Raw genomic sequence first — 19684 nt, forward strand, 5'->3', positions numbered from 1 at the left:
ATGACTTCCGATTCCCGGGATCCGCCCCGCCCATTTTCTTCCGTCTCCTTCTTTGGGATTGGCTGCCTGGCGCTCAGGCCCCGCCTTCTCACGCCGCCCCTGGCGCTCACTTTTCCCGCCTCCGCCTGGGCCGCACAGCGGAGCTCCGTGACAGTTGAGGATGGCCGGAGCCGAGAGCCCCGCCGGCTGCCAGGCGGAGCTGGAGCCCGTAGTGTCGCTGGTGGACGTGCTCGAGGAGGACGAGGAGCTGGAGAATGAGGCGTGCGCCGTCCTGGGCGGCAGCGACTCGGAGAAGTGCTCCTACTCGCAGGTGCGCGCGGCCCGGCGGCTCCCGCCGCTCTGCCTGCTTCCCGCCTGCCGCAGCCGGGCCGGCTCCAGGGCGGCCCTTCACCCCGGGCTCCCACACCCCCGACCCTGCTGCCCTTCCACCCTCAGCTTGTTCCCAGTAGGGCTCTCCTTGCGCCCTGCCGGAGGCACTCTGCAGGCTCCTCGTTGTCGCCTCTTGGTGGCCTGCTTTCCACGAGCTCATCCTCGTGACCTCTCTAACCAGACCTCCTTCGCCCCACTCCTCCCACTCCTGCAGAGTGTTAATTAGGCGCCAGATGGAGAAAAGCGGCGTTAAAGAAAAGTGGGCCGAATTTGAAAATCTGTCGGTGAGGGTGGGCTGCTCCACGGCTGCCGTCGAGTTTAACTGCTAGCTGGTGTGTTTTTCCGGTTAAGTTCCGTGTGTACGTGCGGTGTCGGAACCAAAACATCAGGTGACTCTGGAAAGCCCAGAGAGAAAAGGATCAGTTTGGCGTTTGTCCAGTCTTGTGAACAAGAGTTGGAGGGCCTGTGGTGTGTTTAGTGACGCTTCCCGTACATCTACGTACAAAGGTGGAGAAGGGTGGGTAGGAAGGAACTAGCGGGATGAGAATTGGTGGAAGGAAACAGGCCAACCGTGCCCGTGGGTGGAGTGGAGGACTGAGGAAGGAGGCAAGGAACTTTGGAGTTATTGTGTGGTGTGGACTGAAGTCATAATACTATTTGTCTTCCTAAACCAACTTGGGTTTGGACTGCAAAATTGTTGGTTGTTGAATCATCTTGCATCCCAGAAATAGTCGCGGATGGTCACTGGCATTTAAATCAAAGGATCGCCATGAAAACACTCCCACTTCCTTGGGAGAAGGAAAGAAAGGTCCTAAATCTGGGTGTGAGCTGTTTATTAATACCATTATCTTCATAAAAATGTGTTAACTAGGGACTGGAGAGATGTCTCAGCGGTTAAGAGTGCTCTTCCAGAGGACCCGGGTTCAATTCCCAGCACCCACATTAGAACAGTCAATTGTCTGTAACTCCAAGATCTGACACCCTTCCACAGACATACATGCAGACAAAACAGTAATGCACATAAAATAAACATAGATTATTTACAAATAAGTAAATTAAAAATATATATTAGCTAAAAATTTTTGTTGTTGGAGATAGGGTATTATGTCGAGCAGACTTGCCCTGAATTCCTCATCCTCCTGTCTTCACTTCCCAAGTACTGCTGGGATTGCAAGTGTGCATCATCATGCCTGGCTTAAGTTTTTTTTTTTGTGGGGTTTTTGTTCTGTTTTTTGAGACAGTCAAAATGTGTGGTTCTAACTAGCCTGAGTTCATTACGTAGGCCAGGCTGGCCTTGAACTAGCAGAGATCCACCTTCCTCCCAAGTGCTGGGATTAAAAGCCTAGTCTTAAATTTGTTGTTGTTTTTAACAGTCATATCTTTAGAAATATAGACAGTTTATAAAATTATTATTTTATGTGCATTGGTGTGAGGGTCTCAGGTCACCTGGAACTGCAGCTACAGACAGTTGTGATCTGCCATGTGGGTGCTGGGAATTGAACTCTGGTCCTCCAGAAGAGTAGTCAATGCTCTTAGCCATTGAACCATCTCTCCTCTCCAGCCCCTAGATGTGTTGTTCATAGTTCCCCCCTCCTGCCCCCCCCCCCCCACTAGCTCTTGTAGACCAGGCTGGCCTCGAACTCTTAGAGATCCACCTGCTGGGATTAAAGGTGTGTGTCACCACTGCCAGCCCTAGACTTTTTTTTTTTTTTAAAGATTTATTTTTTAATTATTTGTGTGGGTATGTATGCAAGTGTAGGTGCCCTTGAGGCCAGAGGAATCTGATTTCCCTGGAGCTGGAGTTCCAGGGGTTGTGAGCTGCCCAACATGGACACTAGGAACTCAGTGCTAGCTCTCTGCAAGAGCAGTATGTGCTCGTAATCTCCGAATCATCTCCCTAACCTCAGGCTGATTCACTGATGTGTCGGGGGAGAGGGCATGTGTACCACAGAACATGTGCAGACATCTGAGAACAACTTTGTGGAATCAGTTGTCTATGCCACCTTTATGTGGGCTCTGCACATGGAATGCTGGTTTCTAGGCCTACACAGCCAGTACCATTACCCATAGAGCTCCCTCACTGGCCCTGCTGTTTTTGTGTTGAAGTAAAACAGATATCTGTAGAGTTGGACTGGCAAGAGGGCTCAGTGAAGCACTTGCTGCACAAGCCTGAGGACCTTTGCCCCATCCCCACAAACCACAAAAAGCCAGGCATGTTGAAGTGTGCTTGAAATCCCCTCTCTGGAGGGGCATGTGCCTCCTCACCATTTCTAAGTGTTAACTGTTTTTCCTTTAGCTTTTAATTTCTAAATATTTTAAATTTACAGATAATCTGAAAGAATAGTAGTATGAATATCTGTAACTTGTATATGTATTGCTTTTAATCACTTGTCTCTATTGAATATTTCGCCTTTTTTATTCATTACTTGACAATAAGTAGTGGACATCATTATACTATTCTCCTAGATGTTTTCCCATTCAACTCCTGCAGATCAAAATAGTTATGTTTATGGATCGACTATCCTCTTTGGTAGAATTAAAAATGTGGTATTACTCTCCCAAACCTATATAAACTCACCTTTATTTTCTTGTGTTAAATGGTTAAAAGTATCAACTTACTCACTGATTTAAACTTTTTATTGCTATAAAAGAAAAAAATACATAACAAGCATCAGTATAGGTCTGGTCCTTTGTTGTATGACTACATTTTCCTTTTTTTTTTTTTTTTTTTTGTGGGGGCTGATCATTCAGGGCTCAGTGAAGAGACAAGCACTGTATGCCTGCAGTACCTGCACACCAGAGGGAGAGGAACCAGCAGGAATTTGTCTAGCTTGCAGCTATGAATGCCATGGAAGTCATAAACTATTTGAACTATACACAAAAAGGTAAAGTAGTTTTTGCCAAATGCCTTCTAAATGTTTAGATTCTTTTGCAACCACAATGCCTACTTAATCCTGCTTTTCATTCAGAGTAATTGCATGTTGGTAAGATTTAGTATGGGAGGGAATGGTTTTTCCATAAGACTTAAATTTTAATTATGGTTACTAGCTCACACTACTTGTCTTTTCCTTTTGTTATTTCATTTGTTTGTATGTGTGAGAGAGTGGTAAAGACATTTGTTTTTTATGTGTAGTGGTATCCAGAATTACAGTCTTTTGTTGCTTTTGTTGGAAAACTTCAAATAAGATACACAAACATCAGAAAGGCCATTTAGATTCTAGAAGCTAGTCAGAAAGGGAAGCTCTGTTTGGTACTAAAAGAGTAGTTAATTTTAAAAGGAAGCTTAAATATATGTTCTTCCTCTTTTCTTAATAGAAATTTTCGTTGTGATTGTGGAAACAGCAAGTTTAAAAATTTGGAATGCAAATTATTTCCTGTAAGTATGCACTGTGATTACAAATGTACTTGGACCAGGGGCTGGAGAGATGGCTTCGCGGCTTAGAGCATGACTGCTCTTTCAAGGATCCAGTTCAGTTTCCAGCATCTACAACTACCTGTAACTCCAGCTCCAAGGGATCCACCCAATTCTTCTGGATTATGTAGAAACCTGAATACACACACACACACACACACATAAATAGAAATAATTCTCTTAAGTGCACTTAATGAGCTAAGGTTGGTATTTACCAAAGTGTAAAAAAGCAAAATATTTATTCTTGAACATTTCACTTTTATTTGTTTGGAAAAACTAAATAGCCCATTGAGAATCTACAGCATACATTGCAGTTAATATTAAAAGTCTAGGAGGAGATGTTCTTGAAGCTGATTGAGTTTTATTTATTGAGATCATTCATGTACACTGAGGCTTTTAGAGCAAAGCATGTGGCTGGATGAAGAGATACGGTAAGAATCTGTCTGCAAAGCAAACTAAAGCTTTGCTTTCAGAAAAGTTGTAGGAAAATTGCAGATGAAAGAGAAAAAGAAGGGGCATGCCAGTTTTCATTAATAATTGTTAAAACTTCATGTTTTCTCCTTTAGGATTAATTTTTGATAGTTTTTCTCCTTTTTGCCCCCTAATAACCTAAAAGTCTTGTCTTTTATACCTGCATTTAAAAAACTGTCGTGAGGTTTGGAGAGATGGCTCAGCAGTTGAGGGCATGTACTAATCTTCCAAAGAACCTGAGTTCATGTACTAATCTTCCAAAGAACCTGAGTTCAATTCCCAGCACCCAACTTCGATGGGTTTCAACTGCTTCAGCTCCAAGGGGATGTAACTCCTTTAGCCTCCATGGGCACCTGCACTTGTGCACATACCTGCATGCCCCCACCCTCCGCCCCATAATTAAAAGTAATCTTTAATAAAAAAAAAAAAGTCTGGGCGAAATCTTTAAAAAAAAAAAAAAAAAGGCTGGGCGATGGTGGTACACACCTTTGATCTCGGCACTCAGTAGACAGAGGCAGGTGGATCTCTATGAATTCGAGGCCTGGTCTACAGAGTGAGTTCCAAACTAGCCAGGACCACACAGAGAAACCCTATCAAGGGGAAAAAAAAACAAGAAGTGAAGACAAATGTGGCCACCCTGGCCTACATGTAGTCAGTTATAGGACAGAGAAACCTTCTTTCGAAAAACCATTAAAAGAAAATGTCTGCCCAGATCTGTGTCAGTTCAATAAACTGACCGTGTATATGATTTTTATTTAATTTGTTGTATGAGTATATTAAATAAATCATAAATCTCCCAATTGCTGTGAAGAGGATAGAGAAAATGTGGGGTTTTTTTTGGTCTCTGTAGCTTGAAAAAAGTATTTCTGTAATAATAAACTTTCCTTTTGACTTGAAAGTTTATGACTAGCTTGTAGAAAGATACTTAATGCAGAGAGAATTATTAATTCAATTTTTATAATGCATGAGATTGTATCTAATATTAGATCATAATATGTACTGAAATGTACTCTCTTTCAGGACAAATCAAAGGTAAATTCTTGCAATAAGTACAATGACAACTTTTTTGGATTATACTGCATTTGTAAGAGACCTTATCCTGATCCTGAAGATGAGGTAAAGAATCAGAAGTTTAAAATGTGGCTCTCAAACTGCTTTAGAACTGAACTGTGGTTTTTGTTGTTACTGTTGTTTTGGATTTTTTTAATTTAAATATCATAGAAATGAAATATTGGAGAGGATTTTCTTGAGGCCAAAACTCCTCTCTCTCAAGGTCCTCTTCCACCCTCAGGTATTTTCTAAGAAATTAGTTTCTTTCCTTTGTGTAAAACAAGTATGTAGTAATGAGCTATGGGCCCTTTCCTGCCGCCCAGCTCCTGGCTGCCTGGCTAGCTTATGCCCCAAAATAATTACATGGAAACTGTATTCTTTTAAACACTGCCTGGCCCATTTTATCTAGCCTCTTCTGGCTAACTCATATCTTGCTTTAACCCATATCTAATAATCTGTGTAGCACCAGTCTTACTGGGAAAGATTCAGCATGTCTGACCTGGCTGCTTGCTCCATCGCATCTGCCCTGTAGAGCAGTGGCATGGCGTCTGAGCTCATTTCCCTTCTTCCCAGCATTCTGTTCTGTTTACTCCACCCACATGTATTCTAACCTATCAGGCCAAGCAGTTTCTTTATTAACCAATGACCTTCCTCCATCACAAGTAAATATGTAAACAGGCTTCGTTTTAAATTTAAATTACAGTATAAGCAACATCCCAGAATTATTCAGTGCAAAGTGCTTTTTTCACCAGTTTATTGTGGATCAGCTTCCACAGTAAGCAGGATACAAATCCTGCTTTAGTTTTAGTACTCTGGAGGTAGAGGCTGGAACACAGTCATAAGTTCAAGGTCAGCCGACCCACCTCATGAATTCCAGGCCAACCACGGCTATATAGGGAGACCCTTTCTCAAAAAGAAAGGAGGAGAAAATAAATACAAGTCTGCCTTATAGCTGCCATAGTCAGTTAGCCTAGCTTTTGTAGTAGAGCAGCACTGTCTAGATTGTCACTAAAAAGCCTTCAGTGAACATTCATAGGTTCGTGTGTGTGTGTGTGTGTGTGTGTGTGTGTGTGTGTGTGTGTGTGTGTCACTGTAGGTGTTACATAAAGGCATAGCTGTTGGTGAGTCCAGGGATATTTGTAATTAAAATTAGGATCATGTCTACCAAAAGGATTCAGCCAATGGTAATATTTTGGTAGTATTTTTTTTCTGTGTGTGTTTTTTCTTGAGACAGGACTTTTTTTTTTTAATGGTTTTGTTGAGACAGGGTTTCTCTGTAACAGCTCTGGCTGTCCTGGAACTCTCTGTATAGACCAGGCTGTCCTCCCAGGTGCTGGGATTAAAGGCATGCACCACCATTGCCCAGCTAGGACCTTTTTTTTTTTTTTTGTGGAAAAAATGTGTAAGGTCCTGAGTTCAATTCCCAGCAACCACATGGTGGCTCACAACCATCTGTAATGGGATCTGGTGCTCTCTTCTGGCATGAAAGCATGCATGCAGGCGGAACACTGTATATTTACTGTGAGTTTGCGGCCAGCCTGGTCTACAGAGTAAGTTCTAGGACAGCCAAAGTTGCACAAACCCTGTCTTGTGGGAGAAAAAAAAATTTTTTTCTTTTTCCTGATCATGAATGAAATTACACAGCTGCTATGAGTTAGAGGGATATCTGCAATGGTCTCTGCATTGGCTTTCCGTGTCCTTAATGTTTTGTTTGTATATTTCTTTTAAGGTTTATTTATTTATTATGTATACAGTGTTCTCCCTGCATGTATGCCTAAAGACCAGAAGAGGGCACCAGATCTCATTGGGAATGGTTGAGCCACCATGTGGTTGCTGGAAATTGAACTCAGGACCTCTGGAAGAGCAGCCAGTGCTCTTAACCACTGAGCCATCTCTCTAGCCCTTTCTTTGTATATTTACTGATCTATAAATATATACTTCATGTATATAGAGGAATTAACTTCCACCTTTCTGACCTTTTAATCATCTAGGACCATAATTATTGAACCAAATTACATATAAGGGGAAATTAAAAGCATCTTTAATAAATATCTCTTAAAACTAAGTAATTTCACGGATGGGGTAAAATGTTCCTTATAGTACTTTTGAAACAAAAGATTCTCTGTGTCCCAAAAAAAAGCAATAACTTGAGAGACAGAAGGAAAAGCAAAAAACAAATTGCTCTATTGAATATCTTATTTATTTATTTATTTATTTATTTATTTATTTATTTATTTATTTATTTATGCCTCTTAAGAAAACACCACAGTAAAGGGACAGAAGCATTTTAAGATGTTAACTGCTGGTATGAAAACCTAAGATAAGGGAAAATCATCCCCCACAGCGTGTGTGTGTGTGTGTGTGTGTGTGTGTGTGTGTGTGTGTGTGTCTCCTAGTGTTGGATAGGAAGGAACTTTGATAACTGCTTGCAGACTGCTTCATGGAGAATGGATTTGTCCTCTTGACTGCTCTCACACAGATGGGTTTCTCACAGAGCTGCTAGAGAATTACTCAACTCTCTAGTTCTGCTGTGGGCCAGATTTTCTTCCATGTCCTAGAATTCAAAACAATCATTAACAAATTTTTTTTTTGTCAGGTTCCAGATGAGATGATTCAGTGTGTGGTCTGTGAAGACTGGTTCCATGGCAGGGTAAGGAAAACTTTGACCTTGTAAGTTGTGTCCCATGGGACATGATGGACATGCCATTCACTCTAACACTGTGGGGGGGTGTGTGTGTGAAAGATCAGGAGTTCAAGGCCCTCAGCTATTTGAGACCCTGTCTCAAAAATAAATAAATGGGCTTGGGAAATGGCTCACTGGGTTACTGAGCACATCTTTAATCCTGGTATGCAAGAGGCAGAGCTAGGCAGATTGCTGTGAGTTCAAGGCCAGTTTGGTTTATGTAGTACTTCCAAGCCTGCCAGAACTACAAACTGAGACCCTGTCTCAAAAAAATATTCTTCTGTTGTACTTGACATTTCCTTTGATAGAGATATGATCAGTGTACTTTCACAGTGTCTGTTTATAAAACAACAGGCATTCTAGGGGACTTGGAGATCACAGGAAACATCTGGTTTTCTATATCCACAGCATCTTGGTGCCATTCCCCCTGAGAGTGGGGATTTCCAAGAGATGGTGTGCCAGGCTTGTATGAAGCGCTGTTCTTTCTTGTGGGCTTATGCTGGCCAGTTGGCAGGTAAGTGTTTCTGTGAGGTTGATGTGACAAAAATTTGTGCTTGTGAAATGTGTGTCTTTGATCAGAATTTTTAGCTGCTTTTTTAAACTGGACTTTAGGGGAGGTATAGAAAATATCCAGCTATGTTCCTTTTCCACACTTTGCTTTTGGATTGGGTGAGAGCCTACCAGGATTAAATGTGAACCTGAATGCCAGGATGCAGAGTATTGATAACAACCAGCTAGAGAAACTGCGGGAGGTAGTATTTGCACAGAGTCTTGAAGGGTAAATAGAGTTAAAGTAAGCAGTTAAACGTAAGACATGTTGGCATCATAATTCTTGGGTTATAACAGATGCCTTAGACCTGACAATAATAGATAACTATTACAGTCAAGGTCTGTGCCAGATGTGAAGGCTGTGTAACAGCCCTTGCTGTCCTAGCTCTACCTGTCCTGGAACTACCTGCCTCTGCCTTCCGAGTGCTGGGATTAATGACATGCACCACCACCTCCTGGCCCTAATCACCTTCTAGAGGCCCTATCTTTTAATACTATTGCACTGGTTGACTTTTAGCATATGGATTTTGTGAAGTATATGTATCCCACCTGTAGCAAATGGCAAAACAGCATATTATGTGGGTTACACACCAAGAAATGGAATAGAAGCAAAAGCCATCAGGGTGGGGGTCGTCAGTGTGATACATAACACATTTTACTGGTGTGCCATCTAAATTTCTAGTCCTCACCTTCAAGGATTTTGATCATAGAAGCTGTAAGCAGCATAGCTGTGCCTGTGCTCTCTTCCTACACTGGCTGACACAGTCGCAGCTCTTTCTGTTCTTTCTCCTTCAGAGTATAGCTCAGTTCCTGCAGACACTAGAGCTATAGGTTTTGCCCATTGGGATTTCTTTTTTGCTTTTGATTGTTTAGTTGTTTGTTTTGCAAATCCAGACCCTCACACATGCTAGGTAAGATCTGTCCTCTGTCCCTGTCTGTTTTTTCAGGGTAGGGTCTCTGTCACCCAGGCTGACCTCAATCAAACTCTCTGTCTTCATGTTTTCTTTTTTTGTTTTTGTTTTTTTTTCTTTCGGTTTTTCGAGACAGGGTTTCTCTGTGGTTTTGGAGCCTGTCCTGGAACTAGCTCTTGTAGACCAGGCTGGTCTCGAACTCAGAGAGATCTGCCTGCCTCTGCCTCCCAAGTGCTGGGATTAAAGGCATGCGCCACCACTGGCTGGCTTTCATGTTTTCTTAGTTTTCCTCTTTCCTATCGGATGCTTTAACCTAGATTGCAAGCCCATTACCCACCATTAGCTCCTAGACCCATCCTTTCTGACTCCCTCTTCCCAATTAAACACTTTTGTTTTCCAGAGCTGTCTTTTCTTGTTTTTAGTAAAATCCCTTCTTACTGTCTTGTTTCTTTAGTTAGTCCATCTATAGTGTATTCCTTAAAGTTCTTATGTAGTGACTAGTATTTTTTAATGAACCATTGATTTGGATTAGGCAGGCATAATGTTAAAAAGTAGTGCTAATTCCCTGGTTATTACGGAGACTCGGGCTGTCTTTTTTTCTAGTCCAGATATTTTAGCAGAATGTGTTTTCTTGATCTGAGAGGCCAACAGCTGTGCTGTGTTTGTTTTGTTGGACCTACAGTCACCAGAGTGTCTGCTGAAGATGACGGACTGTTGCTGAATGTTGATGGCGTGGGCGGTCAGGAGGTTATCAAGTCTGAAAATGGAAGTCACCAAGATAACACCCAAAAAGAGGATGTTTCAGAGCATGGAAAGGATGCTGGCAAGGAAGTTAAAGCTGAGCAGAATAATGAGCCATGTGCCAGCTCTAGTTCTGAGTCTGACTGCCAGGTAGTGTATGGAATTCAAGCCACATTCAAAGTGAAACTAAGGGCCAGGGTGGTAGCATGATCAGCAGTGACCGCCCTGAGTTTGATCCTCAGGGATGACGAGAGAAGGGTAGAGGTGGCTCAGTTGGAGAATTGATTGCATATAACCGTGAGGACTTTAGATCTCTAGTACCACATAACGCCTTTAAACCCAACACTTGGGAGGCAGAGGCTGGTGGATCTCTGTGAGTTTGAGGTCAGCCTTGTCTACAGAGTGAGTTCCAGGACAGACTCCAAAGCTACAGAGAAACCCTGGCTCCAAAAAACAGCCACACTGGGCATGATGGCACACATCTTTGATCCTAGCACTTAGGAGACAGAGGCAGGAAGATCTCTGTGAGTTTGAAGCTGGCCTAGTCTACATAGCGAGTTCTAGATTAACCCAAGCTGCATAGTGATACCCTGTCTCAAAGGACAGCAAAGCCTGGTACAGAATGCACCTGAATCCCAGTGCTGGGAAGCTGGAGATGAGATGATCCCTGGAGTCGACTGACATGCATTCTAGCCAATCAGTGAGAGACCCTATTTCAAAAACTAAAAAATGGAGAAGTTGATTGAGGAAGACACTTGAATGTGCATGGCCTTCCTTATGCATGTGTGTGCACACACAAAAACACACAACTGGTTAAAAGTGATGGCTGCTGTTCCAGAAGACCTGGGTTTCAACTTCCAGAGCTCACATATTGCTTACAGTTGTCTGCAAATCCAGTCCCAGGGAATAATCAGATGTCCTTTTCTAGCTTCCATGGGCACCAGGCACGCACAAGTACACAGACACACATGCAGGCAAACACTTATACACATGCAAATAAAAATTTTTTTCAAACTTAAAAATACAAAAACTCAGCTGGGCGATGATAGTGCACACTTTTAATCCCAGCACTCAGGAAGCAGAGACAGGCAGATCTCTGAGTTTGAGACCAGCCTGGTCTACAAGAGCTTGTTCAGGACAGCTAGGGCTGTTACACCGAGAAACCCTGTCTCAAAAAAACAAAATACAAAAATTCACACTCTAGAACTTAATTTTATTTCAGACCGTTTTTAAGAATGAAAAAACCAAAACTGAGCTGCAATCTGGCTGCAGACTTCAGGAGCTTCAAGCCAGTCAGTTTGTGAAGAAGGATGTTGCTACCTATTGGCCCCTGAACTGGCGCAGCAGGCTGTGCACCTGCCAAGATTGTATGGTAAGTGTCTGGTTCCACTTGGTTTCTCAGATTATGCACCACACAGTTTATTCATGGATTTATAGAGGAGTCCAGGGAAGCCGAGTTTCTAAAGCCACACTTGTAGAACAAGTTCTTGTAGAGGATAATCGGAATTATGTGATACTTTCTACCAAGTGTTAGTAGATAACACCAATCTGTGGCTGGAGAGAGGGGGCAAGAGTGCTTACTGCTCTCTCAGAGGACCCGGGTTCAGTTCTCATCTCCCTCGTGGTGGCTCATTCACACTGCATAGACCAAATCTCCTGTGGAAGTTGGAAGATTTCTGAAAAAGATCCGGGCCTAAAGTATAAATTTGTCAGGCAACTTCGAAACTCACAATTTTCTAGGTGTGATTAAAAAATGAAAAAAATTGTTATTCTCCTGAATCTGACTTTCTCTAAATGATGTTCTAATAGGGAAACTGATTTTCTTTCTTTCATTCTTTCTTTCTTTCTTTTTCTTTTTTTAAGAAAATGTATGGAGAACTAGATGTCCTGTTCCTGACAGATGAATATGATACAGTTTTGGCTTATGAGAATAAAGGCAAGAGTGAGCAGGCCACCGAGAGACGGGACCCTTTAATGGACACCCTGAGCAGCATGAACAGAGTCCAGCAAGTGGAGCTCATCTGTGGTGAGTACGTTTATAGTGTCCTTCACTGAGCAGGAGAATGTCTAACGTAGTAAACATCTGCTCTAACTGTGCATCAACAATAGTAGTCTGCTGCTATCACCAACGGCTCACTAGCATTTCGTGCTAGAATAATGCTTAAGATCACAGGATTGTGTCGCGGATAATGCGGTGCGGATGTGTGTGTTCATGCGGGTCTGTGAAATGAAGACTCAGATACTTGAGAGTGAACTTAGCTTCTGTGCTTCAGGGGGCTCAGTCTTGGTAAATTGAAGCAATTTTCCCTTCGCCTCTTTGCATTTTTATTTTTTGCTATATTTATACTTATCAAGCAGATTTCCATATGCTTAAAACAATCTGAATGAAGTTTCCGAAAATAAAATGCCAGGTGCAGATAACTGATTCATGAGATTTCCTCTTAAACCAGGGTTCTTTGAGACAGGGTTTCTCTGTAGCTTTTGGAGCCTGTCCTGGAACTAGCTCTTGTAGACCATGTTGGCCTGCCTTTGCCTCCTGAGTGTTGGAATTAAAGGCTTGCCCCACCACCGCCGGCTCTAAAGCAAATTTTGAATATGCTTTGTATCTATGGGAAACTCTCAGACAAGATTCACAAAAGGTATCTGTAACACAAAGGATGGATTAGGGACTGAGTAAAAACTTGAGAGCTAGGCCAGATATGGCCCAGTGGGGTGTCATGGCTAGTGGAGGTTGCTTGCTATCCCTCTGACTTTATGCCAAAGGGTTGCCAAAGGTTGTGGTGGTACACCTTTAATCCCAGCATTTGAGTGGGGGGGGGGGGATAAAGCAGGAGGGTCTCTGAGTTTGAGGCCAGCCTGGTCTACACAGTGAGCTCCAGGATAGCCAGGGCTATGTAGAGACTGTCTCAAAAAAGAGAGAAAAGAACAAATTGCAGCATGTATTATTTTAATTAAGGGTAGATACCTGAATACAGAATAATAGGAGAGTGTATCATCCTTTTAAAGTAATTTTCATTGAACATTGTATCTGACCTTGGGAAGCAGGACAGCTTTTTGAGAGGTCTCTCAGGGTTGCTTGAATGGTTCACAGGAAGCTGCTAGAAGGGGAGAAGATACCCCTAAGTCCAGCAGCTCTGGTGAGGTCAGTGTTTCAGTCTCAGCCACTTTCCACTTGAGTCCATGACCTTGGGTCCTTTTTATAACATCCATCATTTCTCTTTTGTGATCAGTTAATTTTTTTGCCTTTATTAGACTAAAGACTGTTGAGTTTTCTTAGTAGACAAACATTAGGCTTCATTATGATATTTTCATATGCATGTAACACTGTTCTTTGGGTGTGTTTATGTGTGTGTGTGTGTGTGTGTGTGTGTGTGTGTGTGTGTGTGTGTGAGAGAGAGAGAGAGCAAGAGAGAGACCTTGAGACCCTGACTAAGAGTTTTTCAGTGATAGGGGTGGTGAAGAAATTCCTCAGCTGTGCGAATCTATGGAATCTATGCAAATTTCAGTGAGGCTTGGTTTAAAGCTGCCTGGTGGGTCCAAGGTTACTTGAGGGCCTAGATTGCTGAGAAACAGGAAGCCCTACCAAAGTCTTTTTGGAGAGAGGCTATTTCTGGTTGTGTTTGTTGTTTGGTTTTTCAAGGCAGGGTTTCTCTGTACAACAGCCCTGCTTGTCCTGGAACTAAATCTGTAGACCAGGCTGGCCTCAAACTCAGAGATCCATTTGTCTCTGCCTCCGGAATGCTGGGACTAAAAGGTGTGCGCAACCACCGCCTGTGTTTGTTTTTGTTAAACATTAAAGACCCAGATAGCAAAATGAAGGGAGGCCAGAGTTAAGTGGGAAACAAGTTTCTCTGGGTTTTAATTAAAAACATTGGTGTAGACTGTTAATGAACTTGGCCTATCAATGGCAGATGTTTTGTTTTAAAAGTGTAAGGCCTGTCTGAACTTTTTGTTGTTTTGATTTAGAATACAATGACTTGAAGACTGAACTTAAAGACTATCTGAAGAGATTTGCTGATGAAGGCACGGTATGTAAGAACCTTAATCATAGATAGCTTTGTTAGTTTAGAACAAACAGCTCATTTTCTTTAATGTTAAATTGTGCAGCCAGGCAGTGGCGCAGAGGCAGGTGGATCTCTGAGTTCTAGGACAGCCAGGGCTACACAGGGAAACCCTGTCTCGAAAAGCAAAAAAAAAAAAAAAAAAAAAAAAAAGGGGGGGGGCAACCGAAATTGAGTACTGGGAATTTTTTTTTTTAACTTTTTTGTTTGTATTTTGAAAAGGGTTTTTCAGTATAGCTTTATCTCGCTTCAAATTCTCCAACTGTCTGTATCAGTCTCCCTAATGCTGGAATCACAAGGATGAAGCCCTTGGTGTGCACTGCTGCTGCAGTCCTGGTCCTCGTGGATGAGGGAGGTCATGCTTCTGGTTTGGGGCTGTGATACTGCTTCTGTAAAACAAGTTGTGATGTCAGACGCTAAAAGTCTTGTCCCAAATGGTTCAGGTTTTGTTGTTGAGACAGTCTCAGTCCGCAGTGGTGATTAGCCTGGAACTCTGGGGGGGGGGGGGAGGTTAGGCTGACCTTGAACTCACAGAGATCCACTTTTCTTGGCCTCAGTGCTCAGCTCCATTTTGTTGGTTTTTAGAGGTAGCCCTGCTTGTCCACATCCTGTGGGTTACAGCTGTGTTTTCTTTCTTTGCCGCAGTCTCTACTTGAGCTTCTTTCTGCTAGAACTGAACTGTCTCATGGGTCCATTGGGGCGTTAGCCTCCTGTGTAACCTGTGCATTCTCCAGATTCTCACAATCTCACCCTGGTGTAGTTTGTGGTTGCCGTGTTCTTTACTAATTTTATCATCCGGTTTTAAAGGGGGTTTATTATGGGCTAGAGAAATGGCTCAGAGGTTAAGAGCACTGGCTGCTCTTCCAAAAGTCCTAAGTTCAATTCCTAGCAACTACATGGTGGCTCACAACCACCTGTAATGAGATCTGGTGCCCTCTTCTGGCCTGCAGGCATACATTCAGGCAGAACACGGTATATATAATAAATAATAAATCTTAAAATAAAATAAAATTTATATAAAAATCATATTAGAGGGACTGTGAAGACTGCTTAGCAGGTAAGAACTCGTGCTCTGCAGTTCTCATGGACCTGAGCTAAGACCCAAAACTTACGTGAAAAGCTGGCATGATTGCACACACCTGTAACCCAGTGCTGTGACAAGCAGAGCAGGAAGGATTGCAGTACTAGAGGATAGATAGTATTTTCTTTTTTCTTTCTTTTTCCTTTTTTTTTTTTTTTTTTTTTTTAGGTTGTTTCTAGTGTAGTCCTAGCTGTCCTGGAACTTGCTCCGTAGATTTGGCTGGCTTTGAACTCAAATATCCACCTGCCTCTGCCTCCCAAGTGCTGTGATCAGAGGCATACGCCATCACTGCCTGAAGATAGTATTTTCTTTTTTCTTTCTTTTTCCTTTTTTTTTTTTTTTTTTTTTAGGTTGTTTCTAGTGTAGTCCTAGCTGTCCTGGAACTTGCTCCGTAGATTTGGCTGGCTTTGAACTCAAATATCCACCTGCCTCTGCCTCCCAAGTGCTGTGATCAGAGGCATACGCCATCACTGCCTGAACATAATATTCTCTTTCACAGCTTGCTGTCACTGTCTGTAACCCTAGGTTAGGACAGAGCCTTCTGCTCATATGTGTTGGAGCACTCTCTTCTGTCCCTCAGCCTCCTTGACCCACCATCCATTTTTCTACCAAGAAGCATATGTGTTACTTTGTATTTAAAAATAGACTAAGAAAACGGGGTCTTGTGATGGCTGCAGTAGAAGCAGAGCTGGGTTGTCCCAGTTTACCTTATTTTGATCCGTGTTTTTCCTTGGTCTTATTTTTTATTTTGTTAGCGTTACAGACATCTTTGTATTTGATGCTTTAAATCCATTGCCCATTACTTAAAGAAGTGCCTCCAGAACATGACTTGGGTTTTGAGGATTTTTTTTTATCAACCATTTTTTCTGTTGATACAGCAATAGCAGTCATCTTTAATTTTAGACTCAAGATACACAAGTTTTCCTCTCTCCTTCCCTCCCTCCCTTTCTTTTTTCAAGATATCAGTGCAGAAGAAAGCACAAATCCAAGCTAGGCATAGTGGTACAACACCTTTATTCCCAGCATTTGGGAGGCAGAAGCAGGGTATCTATTTGTGTTCTGAGCCACCCAGGGTTACATAGTGAGACCCGGCATCAAATAAAACAAGAAAGCACAAACCTAGAGTTGATCAGACCTGAAGGAAAGCTGTGCTGACGAGCACATGCAGTGATGACCTTAGGTCTCAGGTCATGTGTGCCAGAGCTCTGTCATGGCTCAGCTGATTATTATTAAGACTGTACCAGGAGATTCATAGACTATAGGTCAGCTGATCGTCAAGTTGCCCTGTTAGGTGGGTGCTGCTTTTATTATTTTACATGTGGAGATGCTGGGGTAGGTAGTGCAAGCTGAGTTCTGAGTCATTCTGTTCTGCTGCCTGGGTGTGTGACTGAGTGGTCATCCATGGCCTCAGTGCGCATGTCTGTAAACAGATGCTGCTGTCTGCTCACTAAGACCAGAGGCTTCTGACCCATGTGGTTCGACTGGGGATTTGTCCCACTGCTGTGCAAGGAAAGCAGTGGACACAGTAATGACTACCACAAGTTGTAAGTCTGTCACTCTTGTCTGTGACAGCCTGTGAGATCATTGCATAGCATACTGTTTTCCGCTCTGACACTTGCTAGCTTAGGTGTGGACAACATGGTTTCCAATGGCAGTGAGCTTATTCACAAGTAATCCTCTGCAATTTTGTTTTTGTAGTTTTTGAAACTGGGTTTCATTATGTAGCCCAGGCTGGCCTTGAATTTGTGACTTTCTTCCTGCACTAGGATTGCAGACTGTGACCAGGCCGCTGGCTCTGGAATGTTTGTGAGTGTCTGACCTTTTGTCACTGCTACAGAACGTGCTCCCTCTCAGACCTTGGCTTTTCATCAACAGGTTGTTAAGAGAGAGGACATTCAACAGTTCTTTGAAGAATTTCAGTCTAAAAAGAAGAGGAGAGTGGACGGGCTGCAGTATTACTGCAGCTAGAGGGAGTGCGTGCTTCCTCACTCAGATCCGTGGAAATGCCCCTGCTCCGGAGTAAAGAGACCTGTGTCACACTTGGTCCCCTTCCCATCTTCCTGTGGCCTCAAGCTTCCTTCTCCTTAACAGTAGCCACAGTGTCTCAACAAGCATCCTCGATGACTCAGCTAAATGCACCTCATTCCACAGACTTCAGCCTTCCTATCCGGGATACCCAGGGTTTTTGCTTATGTTTTAAGAAGTTTGATTTGATCTTGGGAAAGCAAATTGGTTTCTTTTTTAGCAATTTTTCTATGACTCCCAAATATGTGTCAACAGAGCTGTTGCCTTCTGGGTCCTCTCTCTCTTGCAGGTTCTCTTCCTGTTAGCCTGAACTTGCTTGGGGGATCATCCCCTCTGCCCCCATGATCACGGTGCCTTGGGTCCCAGCTTCCTCAAGCCTGTTCTGCTTCCTGAAGTTTGGTTGGGGCTTGAAGGGATTTGGTAACTTTCTCTGGACCAGCCTTCAGAGCACTAGGGCTGCTGTGGTGTCTGTCTGCTGTAGGCAGGGAGGTTTACTTGTGGTGAGACTGAGGAAGCAAGCCTTTGTTCTGAATGTCGCTGAGGAATTTAGAGTCAAGTTTCACCAGCGTTCTTTTGGCTCAGACATCAGCGTTAGTACTGGAATGCTGGAGGGCTTACAGGGAATCCACCCTTATCTGAGTCCCTTTGCTGCTGCCTAAAATGACCAGATCCCACCCCGTGACATGTGGGTGCTTTACCGAGTCCTCTGCTTTCTTACATTATCAGGGATATGCAGAAGCATGTATTAAAAAATGGACCTATTTTGATACTGTTGTGTGTTAAGTTATTTTTCCCCTTGAATCTGTGCTGAAGGCGAAGATACTGACTGACCTTAGTGTTGGTGAGTGGGGCAGTGACACTGTCCTGGAAAAGAGACTGAAGAAGATTCCAGACAAAGCCCTCAGCTGCACACATGTTGAGTTTTTGTATGGAAACAGTGAGTGTGCACAGCTACTTCCCTCCTGAATGAAGTCTGAAAATCCTCACATAGATCGTTGTATAAAACTCTGTGTTTGGGGGCAGTCTTTCAGGTGCTGTGAAATCTTTTCACAGTCTATGTGGAAGACATCTTTTGATCTGCAAAGCCCTAAGCTTCCCCCCTCCCTCCCTCCCCCCAGAGGAACAAGGTCTTCCGTAGCACACTGTGAGGTACATTAAAGGCATTTTGGGTCACATAGTAGTATGGATATTTTTGTGTGTGTGCAGCAGTTGTATGCATGAATGCTCGCTAATTCCTGGACAAGATGAAGGGGCCTACAAATAAGGCCTCAGGAAATGGCATGGCCCCTGTGCTGTAGCCTGTAGCCCCCTAGTGACAGGTCCTGTGAAGCTTGTTGTGCAGAGCTGGAAGGTTCCTGGCTGCAGACAATGCCTGTGTGCACTGAGCTAGCCTCCTAGAGAGGGCTCAGTTAAAAACCTCAGGTGCCTACAGCCTGGGCATCTTCTAAGTTTGAGGATATTTTGAACTTGAGAGTTGCACTTTCCATGTTCCATCATGTCCTCAAAATTTGTATCTTCGGGGGCTGGAGAGATGGCTCAGCGGTTAAGAGCATTATCTGCTCTTCCAGAGGTCCTGAGTTCAATTCCCAGCAACCACATGGTGGCTCACAACCATCTGTAATGAGGTCTGGTGCCCTCTTCTGGCCTGCAGGCATACACACAGAACATCATATACATAATAAATAAATAAATATTAAAAAAATTTGTATCTTCCCAGATGTCCGATTTACTACCAAAAAAATGCTGTCTACCTGTGGCAGGTCAGAACCATGGCTCGGCAGCAGTATTAGTGAGCAGCAGCAGTTCAGACGCCCAGTGCTAAGGGCTTGTCTAGGAAAGGCTCTCCACTTAACCAGAAAACCTCTTTTTGTACCTGTTCACAACTAGTTTCTTACTGACTTGGCCTGTCTCTTCTCATAGAGATGGCTTGGGCCAACATGTGGCAGTTGATATTAATGCATGTTTTATGCAAAACAAAAATGTGATACTAGTTACTTTTAAGGAATTCTGGCATTGTATGTACATTTTTGTAGAAATTACTATTGGACTTAACATATTTCAATCAGGTTTCTGTAAAGTCCAAATTAAACCAATTTAAAAATGATTGATTTTCTGATTGTTCTTGATCCTGTTTTATTTTTGTTTTGTTTGATTTTGACTCTTTCTGGTCCTGTTTAAATCTACCTGGCCTCCATCTGCCGGTGGGAAGAAACTAAGCACAAGTGTCTGTTCACAGCTTTCCTACCCTGGGCCCTGGGCCAAAGCTGGCGGCAGTTCATTCTGTGTCTGCTAGTCTATAAAATTGGTCCTGGGTCAGGGAGACCTGCTTAG

At 43.0% G+C, this 19684-nt stretch overlaps 1 protein-coding gene across 1 annotated transcript; it reads left to right on the plus strand.

Moving 5' to 3' along the window:
• The first annotated feature begins 101 nt into the window (after window positions 1-101).
• On the plus strand, window positions 102-19455 carry Ubr7 (ubiquitin protein ligase E3 component n-recognin 7). Its single transcript, XM_050151497.1, has 11 exons — window positions 102-310; window positions 3121-3254; window positions 3685-3745; window positions 5273-5368; window positions 7899-7952; window positions 8394-8499; window positions 10128-10336; window positions 11409-11558; window positions 12050-12212; window positions 14153-14214; window positions 17204-19455. Exons 1-11 carry the CDS (start codon window positions 161-163, stop codon window positions 17294-17296), a joined length of 1278 nt encoding a protein of 425 aa, XP_050007454.1. The 5' UTR covers window positions 102-160; the 3' UTR covers window positions 17297-19455.
• Window positions 19456-19684: the final 229 nt, after the last annotated feature.

The sequence above is a fragment of the Alexandromys fortis genome, unplaced genomic scaffold (genome assembly GCF_014885135.2).
Source record: "Alexandromys fortis isolate MF-2015 unplaced genomic scaffold, M_Fortis_MF-2015_v1.1 scaffold_63, whole genome shotgun sequence".
In the NCBI taxonomy this organism is placed as follows: Eukaryota; Metazoa; Chordata; class Mammalia; order Rodentia; family Cricetidae; genus Alexandromys; species Alexandromys fortis.

Excerpts from the sequence above, each read along its gene's own strand:
- Ubr7 (XM_050151497.1), top strand. The coding sequence starts at position 161 with ATGGCCGGAGCCGAGAGCCCCGCCGGCTGCCAGGCGGAGCTGGAGCCC. Across the intron at positions 10,337-11,408 it reads GTTCTGAGTCTGACTGCCAG|ACCGTTTTTAAGAATGAAAA; the intron begins GTAGTGTATGGA and ends ATTTTATTTCAG. Across the intron at positions 11,559-12,049 it reads GCACCTGCCAAGATTGTATG|AAAATGTATGGAGAACTAGA; the intron begins GTAAGTGTCTGG and ends TCTTTTTTTAAG.